The sequence below is a fragment of the Lissotriton vulgaris genome, chromosome 11 (assembly GCF_964263255.1).
Source record: "Lissotriton vulgaris chromosome 11, aLisVul1.2, whole genome shotgun sequence".
NCBI classification, from domain to species: domain Eukaryota; kingdom Metazoa; phylum Chordata; class Amphibia; order Caudata; family Salamandridae; genus Lissotriton; species Lissotriton vulgaris.
In genome coordinates this window covers 508,716,489-508,725,867 of record NC_141699.1, presented here as the reverse complement: position 1 = coordinate 508,725,867, position 9,379 = coordinate 508,716,489, and the positions used below count along the sequence as shown (strand labels likewise).

The 9,379-nt window shown below is 44.5% G+C and overlaps 1 protein-coding gene across 1 annotated transcript; it reads right to left on the bottom strand.

Moving 5' to 3' along the window:
- Positions 1-1,279: 1,279 nt before the first annotated feature.
- On the bottom strand, positions 1,280-2,773 carry LOC147683084 (uncharacterized). The gene has a single exon (XM_086944778.1). It carries the CDS (start codon positions 2,771-2,773, stop codon positions 1,280-1,282), a length of 1,494 nt encoding a protein of 497 aa, XP_086800904.1.
- Positions 2,774-9,379: the final 6,606 nt, after the last annotated feature.

Below are 9,379 nucleotides of genomic sequence, written 5' to 3'. Positions count from 1 at the left end.
CCCCGCAGGGCCGGCTCCTGCAGTGTCCCGGGGTGCCCACCCCCGGGACACTGTCATAGCAAACATGGTTTGGATTTTGAAAGAGAGAGCAGGGAAACCTGCTCTCTCTTTCAAAATGCAAAACATATTGCTTTTCCACACGGGGAGGTGCATGTTAGCAGCTCCCTGTATGGAAAAGCAATGTAGGCTCCCGAAGGATGAGGGAGCTGGCTGGGACTTGGGGGCATTGGGTCACCCCCCACGGTCCTCAACGTTGCATATAGGCCCCGGGGATGTGGTCCCCGGGGAGAATAGAAATTAGTGATAAATGCTATTTTTTTTAATGGTAAAATTAGGAGTCGCGCACCCAGCATGAAGCTCAGCACGGCCCCCTGGTGTGCATGCATTAGGTGCACGACTCCTAACCTGTAGGGTGTGCGACTCCAGCGTGTTAGGTGCACGATTCCTTTCGCGCTGGGTGCAGGACTCCTAACGCTTTGGGTGCACGACTCCAAGCAAACAAAAAAGTAATATTTTTCAGATATACATCAAGCTTATGTGTTTAGATCTTGGGTGGCTCTAAAAAGAGCTGTTGTGTTTATTGAGAGATTTTGGTACCTACAAGTAAGTACCTATGCAGAATCTAAAGATCATGAGGAAGACTCTGTTACCTTCATCTGATAAGTACAGGCCTCAGCAAGGCCTGTTAGTGCAAAGGGTTCGCCCTTCTGTGCACAAAGTCCTCAGACTATAGAAAGAAATTGGCACGGAAACTGAAACTACAAAAACATAGTTTACTAAACCTATAAAGGTGGTCCTACAGCCTACACAACACTCTACAGCATTGTACAGGGTAGCACAAAGAACCCAAACACATAGCCCCCTTTGATACACAAAGAAGGGGTTCATAAGTAGGCGGGTACAGCTCAGAGCATGATTTACAACCATATATGGACATTTCTGAACATGATCAATACATGGGTGGAGTTAACGGTTCTTGAGACCTGCGAAAAGCACATTCCTATCTACGCTGATCAAAAGCAGATGTGACTCTTACTGAGCATGCGCTAGACGCACAAAGGAGGTTTATTTATAGACTGTTGCTGGGCAGATCTTAAGGGCGACCATGGCAGGCACATGACAATATGTAGCATACAAAATGGAGGACATAAAAACAAGATGGAGTCTGACCATTACGAGAGTTGAGCGGGAAAACGCAACATATGAGTTACGATATCATGTCTTTAGCTAATGCTTAACATTATCGCTGTTTTATTTAAAACAGATGACCCTTTCAGCATTAGCTGAAGACATTCGGTTTCCTAGGATAATCTAAATACTCATTGTTAATGTCGATGCTCCTCATTTCAGCTACCTCTTTAGTTATGCTCTTCTGGTGGACAGCCTCAGCGACAGCTCTTTTATTAGGTACACAAAATGAAACACATAGGGAACATATCATTGGACTACATTGGATACATACACAACATGTAAAAATAATTGAAACAATTATACAAAGGCCAGTAAGAACTTTCCAGCCCCATGTGGAGATCAGAGTCCAGAACCAACTTGAAAATGTCCAGGTTCTATTTTCGACATGTATATCAGCAGCGATCTTATGCAATTTATTAATTGCTTTGCATACAGAAGGAGTGTGGTCAGGAATAAATACACAGCAGCTACTTCCAATAATTCTACAAGCACCACCTCTAGCTGCTAACATAACGTCCAAAACCATTCGGTTTTGCAACGCAACAATTCTAGTAATTTGCAGCTCTTCAGTGAGATTTCCGAGGGCTGCAGCAGTTTGATTCGTTACGGCTTCTACAACTCTAGTTAATCGTTGTATCTTCCTACTATTCAGAGCAGCTCCAACAAAGAAAAATAAACCTAAATTAAAATCTATATACTGTTGCAAACTAGTGTCGGTTTGATCTACATCATCAATAGACAGAGTTCGCTTATATCTATTTACAGTTACATTATTTAATAATTTCAAGTCTTTATGATATGATGCAGGTGCTAGGAATACAGGCGGCAGTAAAAATGCTACATACCACACTCCAGACCATTCGGCTGGTAATCGATAATAACCTCTATTGCCGCATGCAAAATAGGGTTTTTGGGAAGCCAAAAATGTGCTGTTATTCAGACCATCAATATTCAGCACGATAATACAATCGCTAACACCTACAGGGATATAACCTACACTCTGAACACATAAATCTGCTTGTGCTTGGGCAACTGAAATCACAAATTTCTCATTTCCAACAATGTCTCTAGTGTTCGTAAAAATATAGGGCGTTGAATCATTGTCCGATCGATACTCTTCCCTCTCCCATATAGTTCCATTGGCGTGTGGATAACCTTCTTTGTCCTGATGGCATTCTTTATTCAGTCTGAAAAGCAGTCTGCCCACTGTAGGCTTTCTCGTAGCAAAAAGCAAAGTGTACCATGCTCGACAAGAGCCATTATGGGAGAATGGGAGAGGTATGAATGGTGTTCCCCCCTTCTTTTGGTGTGCTGGCATCATACCACATATCCAACAGTTTGTAGCATTAGTAGCAACATGGGTGTGATGAAGCATCTGGATGAAAGTGTTATTCAAATATGACTGTCGATGCTTCAACTCTTGATATGGAAGTGTATAAAAGAAATGCTCATCTGGCACTGGAGTGGAAACAACATACAACTCACGGGCAGGAAGTGTATCCTCGACAAACCACGTGATTGTAGCAACAACTGCTACAGCAGCAATGAACCCTACAGCACAGAAAACCTTCTTCTTTTCCATTCGAACAAATGTATCTTCCTGAAACAAAAAAAAAGGTTGTCAGAACTCTTCCCCCTAGGCAGCCGTTGTTTTCTTCACCAGCGGGCCAAGACGGGTGTCACAACACTAATGCAGGGCTGATCCCTCCCCTAGCCTCATCGGCTCTCCGTTTCACTAACCTAGGGGCTGTTCTGACAACTTATCACACAACTGCAGGCTCTTTCCTTGGTCGTAGATTGTATCTCCTCGCTCCAGGAACTGTCGGGTCTGGGAAGAACTCCTCAGATTCGTCAGGTACCACAGCACGGCCTCTCTCCGCAGTCAGGATTTCTCGATGGTCAGTCAATACAGCAGGCTCCACCAGTCCGGGTTGCACCTTCCGACAATGTATGGAATGGATCCAATTCTTCGGGTTGGTGACTCGGACAGCTGTTCTCGTCGTCAGAAGAACCTGCTTGGGACCACACCAACTCGGCTCCAGACTGCTCGACCTCTCGAATGATTTTATAAGGATGAAATCTCCGGGCCGGAGATTATGGCCTTCACCTGTGGACCGGTCAGGGAGTGCTTCTCGAACCTGTTGATGAATAGAAACCAAACTGTCAGTTAATTGTGCCAAATAGTCATTCATTAAAACACAGCGTACATCATACACTGAGCTTGACTTGGGCAGTCCCCATATATTCATGGGACGCCCCAATACAATCTCATAAGGAATAAGGCCTGTTCGAAAGTGTTGTACTGATCTGATAGACAATAATGCCAAAGGCAAAGCATCTGGCCAAGTCAGAGAAGTAGAAGCTTGTATCTTTGCTATTTTATCTTTAGAGTGCCATTGTACTTTTCCACCAAGCCTGCTGACTGTGGGTGGAACACTGCATTGTATTTCTGTTTTATTCCCAATCCTTTCAGGACATTCTTGACAACGTCCGCTATAAAATGAGGCCTGTTGTCACTCCACAACAATCTACAAACACCATATCGAGGAAAAAATTCCTTCAATAGCACCTTTGCCGTAGTAATTGCAGTATTGTCTTTCGTAGGGTATGCTTCAATCCATTTGCTGAATGCACAAACCACAACTAAGACATATTTCAGATTATTGCAGCGTTCAAGCTGAATATAATCCATTTGCAAAACTTTAAAAGGTGCAGTATGTGTTGCAAATCCTCCTGCTGGAGTTTGTGGCCCTTTTCCTGGATTGTATTTAAGACAAATCATGCAGGTCTGTACTACTCTCTTAGCCGTGCTAGCAATCTCTGGATGCTCCAGAACTTGCGTAAGCAATTTCACAATTGCTGAAGCCCCAACACGTGCTAGCCCATGCGCCATCTGAACCATAGGTTGGACAAAAGCTATGGGTAACTTCCATTTATCCATCTGCTTATTTCTACAACAACCTTCATCATCCAACTCTCCATCTTTGGACCATTGCTCCCGCTCCTTATCAGAAGCGGTCCTCTGTATCTCTAGTACCTCCTTCCTAGCATCGTGCCATCGCTCAGCTTGTGACTTCACAACGTACATTGAAGTGGAGTCAGGCTGCATCGCAGTTTCACGTGCTACTCGATCTACAAAAGCGTTTCCTTCTCCCACTTTATCTGTTACTTTCTTGTGTGCGTTATACTTCACTATAGCTATCTTCTTTGGATACGTCAATGCAGTGAAAAGATTAAGTACTAATTCTCCATACATTATCTGTGCTCCATGTGATGTCAAAAAGCCCCTTTCCTTCCAGAGCAGGTCGAAATCGCGCGCTACTCCAAAAGCATAGCGGCTGTCTGTGTAAACATTCACGCCTAACCCTGCACTAAGCTCACATGCTCATGTCATTGCTATCAGTTCCGCTGCCTGAGCTGATTTCTGCGGTATGCGTGCTGTCTCCACTATTGTATGTAGCGTAGTAATTGCATATGCTGCTGAAGTAGTACCATCTGGTAACTTCATACAAGACCCATCCACCCACAGCTCTCCATCTACATCCGTAAAGGGCGTGTCCTGCAAATCAATACGACCCTTTGTCTGTTCCTCAGTCACAAAAATGCAATCATGTGCTTCTTGCGCCTCAGGCTGAGTCGCCGGAAATGGCAACAACGTGGCTGGGTTTAGTGTTGCACATCTCTTCAATGTAATATGAGGAGCCAACAACGTCAGCTCATATCCTGTTAGACGAGCGCTAGTTAAATGCTGCGTCTTTGTCTGATTCAAGAGAGTATCAACAGCATGGGGGACCAACACCAACAACTTATGAGATAACACAATCCCCTCACTCTGGCGTATTGACACAGCTGTCGCTGCAACCAAGCAAAAATAACCAGGTAACGCTCGAGAAACAGGATCAAGTACTGCCGAGAAGTATGCGCAAGGGCACTGCTTATCACCGTGCATCTGCACCCACTAACGCTGATAATGCGCATTTATCTCTTTCATGTACATACAATGTAAAAGGCTTCGTGTAATCAGGGGTGCCTAACACTGGTGCTGAACAAAGGGCCTGTCGTACTTGCTGGAAAGCATTCGCACACTCATCTGTCGTGGGAAGGGGAATTGGAGTGTCTTTCGCCAAAAGTGCCAACAGTGGTTTAACTATGTGTGAAAAACCCAGTATCCACTGCCTACAAAAAGAAGCAAGACCCAAAAATGCTCAAACATCCTTCTGTGTAGAAGGTGCTGGTGTGTCCAAAATTGCTTGAATACGATCCGATGTGAGTGCACGCCCCTCCTTAGACAAAAGGTGACCTGAGTAGGTTACCTTTGGTCTACAATATTGCAGTTTCTTCTTCGATACTTTGTGATTTTGTGATGCCAGAAAGGAAAGCAAAGACAATGTACACTTCTCACATTGCTCAGGGGTATCGGCCACCAACAAGATGTCATCGACATATTGTATAAGCGCCACACCTTCAGGCAGAACAAAAGAATTCAATTGTCGTTTCAACGCTCGACTGTAGATACTAGGACTCTCAGTATAGCCTTGAGGAACTCTACAAAATCTATACGATCGATTTTTCAAAGTGAAGCCGAAGAGATATCGGCTATCAGGATGAATAGGGATCGAAAAAAAAGCGTTCTTCAAGTCTATAACGGAAAACGTGGTCGCAGTTGGTGGAACCAGAGTAAGAAGTGTCGTAATGTCAGAAACCACTGGGTATTGAGGTATCACTATCTTATTCACCTCCCTCAAATCGATAATAAATCGATAAATCCTGGTATCAGTGTCTTTCTTCAGAATCTGAAGGATAGGACTGTTACAAACATTGTTTGGAACCTGTTCTCTACCCCCATTTTAATGAGATCCTGCACAATCTGTGTAAGCGCCTCCTCCCCCTCCTGTGAAATGCGATATTGAGGTAGGCGTGGCAACACAGCTCCCTCCTTTACTCTAATGTGCACCGGGGGGATGACCATCTGTCCCACATCAGTATCTGAAGTAGCCCACAAGGTACGAGGTAAAGAGGCCAATGCAGTATCCTCTTTAACCATACACACCCTCTCCATTGTCGGATAGTTGTCATTCAAAATAACACGTACTCCTTCAGGGGAGCAACGTATTGTGGCTCTGAAATGCTTGAGCATATCCAAACCCACAATGTTATCAGGCGTGTTTGGGGAGAGCAAAAATGGACATGGTGCAGCAAACTTGTCTACATGAAACACAAGAGGTTGTGACAATTGGCTAAGGGAAGGTGTTCCATCGAACTCTATCGATGTAATCGTTAAGCCAGACAGTGGAGCCCTCGGAACCAATTGTTTAGACAAAGCGCTAGGAGTAGCTCCTGTATCAACCAGAAACCGATCAGTAGAACCCAAAACGTGTGCTGTAACATAAGGACCCCTCTGATCTACTGGCACTTCAACTGATTCCTTACCCCATCCTACCCAATCCTATGCATACTGTGAATCATGATATTCATTGCGTTCGTAATCAGATATTGGCACTGATTTTGTCGATCAAAAACATTGAACCCATCTTGTGGTCGCATATTAGAATCAAACCTAGCACGATCATTCAAATTTCCCCTAGGGCCTGAAAAGCCCCCGCGATTTCTCATCGGTCCTTGACCACATTCTTGCCACTGTGAACACAACAAGGGACACTCCTTAGCCCAATGACCCATCTGCTTACAATACGCACATTGATCCCTAGCCAGATTTGAACGAACAAAGGAAGAACCATAAGATCCTCGACGACCCCTATCGGTACCCCTATGGGGCGGTCAGTACACTTGCACTAACATAACCTTCGTTTTCAAATCTTTAGACTTCTGTTCTTCATTACCCTTAGCTTCTAATTCCTGACGCTCATAATACTGATGCTGGAGACAAAGTCGTCCAAGAGCTTTCACTCGCTTTTAACAGAGCTGCCACTCCTGGTAATAAATTCGAAACATACTTATCAACAAAAAGATGTCGGCCCATGTCGTCTGTAAGCGACTGGCCACTAAAATCATGAAAAGTTTCCTCAAACCGCGTAAAGAAATCTGAAACTGATTCATCTACCTTTTGCTTACATGACGCTAACATAGTCCAATCAATCTTTTTAGGGGGATAATCATTTTAAATTTAGTCAAAATGGCAGCAGGAAGGTCTAAAATCAACTGGGGTGGCTTCTGAGCAGATTTCCTTTCTCTATCCTCATCCTCAAGATCCGCCCATTTTGCCTTAAAGGTTACAAGATCACCTACTTTCTGTACAGATCTCCACATATCGGAGGGTAATATAAGCCCAAAAAATAAATCAATATCAGCTAATGTCATAATACAAGAATTTAGAGCCCCTCAACTTCCTCATAAAAGGCAGCAGGATTCTTTCGTGGATCGGGTAATGCATCTTTTAATGCCATAACACCTGCTCTATTCCAGGGAGTGTAAACCCAATTATAAATGAAATACCCTCTAGCGTCAGGAGAAGTTTTATCAGAACTAGTACCCGCTCCTTTAGGAGGAACATACAAAGGCGCTGCCTCTCGCATAGGCTTAACATGCACTAGCTCAATCTTATCTGATTGAAAGATAGGTGACTGCTTCCCACCGCCGCTCGGATTCGTTTGCTCCTCCTCCGCTTTCTTTTGGTGAGCTTTTTCTCGTAGCTGAAGTATCTCGTCCCGCAACGTAAACAACTGTCAAACCGCGTTGGGCACCTGGGAAGGAAGAAAAAGACCTTTACGCAATTCTTTAGAGTCTGATACCACATCAACAGGTTCAAGAACATCAGAATATTTACGAAAAGATGTAATCACTTCATCAGAAAGAGATTCAGTAAAATATAATTTCTCCCTATCCTGCCATTCTTCAAGAGACTGCATTAACTCAGGAAGAGAAACAGTAGCCTTGAGTACTCGATGAGCGATCTTTCAAAGGTCAGCCATACGATCGTTCGACAACATAGACCGTGTGTCTACCTTCTCCGGGGGTGATCCAGATTCCTCACCTCCCCTTCTCGGAGCGGACGGGCCAGCGTACGGAGGCGGAGAGCGATCTAATAACGAAAAATCATCATCAGTTTTATTAAGGACAGGATAAAGAGGCTGTCGAACAGCATACTGTCCAGATATCTGCAATCTGCGTTTCTTTTCCTGTTTTTCTTCCAATTCCTTTGCTTCACGCTTTCTCGACTCTTGCGCTTTTTCTCGCTCACTCTTTCGTTGTTCCTTCTCAATCACGCACTTCTTTCACCCACATACGCACACATTCAAACATATCTTGCCTCGCTCGTCGCGTACACATACACTGTTCCACATACTCAATTTTACGCAAATCGATCGATCCATAAGGAGGCCAACGTAACTCAGGATCCTTTTTTGTGTATTTCCTCCATAATGTGCTGTACATTATAGGGGAAAGACCAAACTTCACATACAAGCCCCTATTAGGCAACACCTCTGGGGGAGCCCGCTGCGATTCCTCAAGTCTTAACCGCTTACTTCCAAAACAGCAGCACCACTTACGAAGTGCGCTAAAAGCTGGCATGTCAAGGCATGTCAAAAATAGTGCGAAATATGCAATATTATAATCAAAATGGCACTTAAAACGTTGTGCCGCTCAAATGCAAAATTCAGGAGAAATATCTCCACATTACCTGCCTATATGTGTTGCAACGCATATAACCCAAATCCAAAACCAAATATGACTAGTCCCACAAAACCAGATAGCCGCAGCAAGTACTGTACCCTTGCCAATCCAGGCTTCCAAAAGCTCGCAGCAAGTACCGTACAACGGTTCTTACCAATCCAGAGCGTCCAGATTCCAACTGCCAAGTTCCAAATTCGCCCAAACGGCCACTGCACGGCAAACCAACAGAAGAGGTCTCAGTCGAGGACCGGCGCCACCCAGATGGTCAGATCGGAAGGGAAGGAAGAAAACCTCGGGATAACAGGACTAAATACGCCGCTGGCAGTGATCATGTCCCCGGCAAGGTTCCAATCCTTCGTCACGACCAGTCCTTCGAGCATTCGAGTCGCCGATGAGCTCCACGTGTCAGGCGCCAATTGATAAGTACAGGCCTCAGCAAGGCCTGTTAGTGCAAAGGGTTCGCCCTTCTGTGCACAAAGTCCTCGGACTATAGAAAGAAATTGGCACGGAAACTGAAAATACACAAACATAGTTTAATAAACCTTTAAAGGTGGTC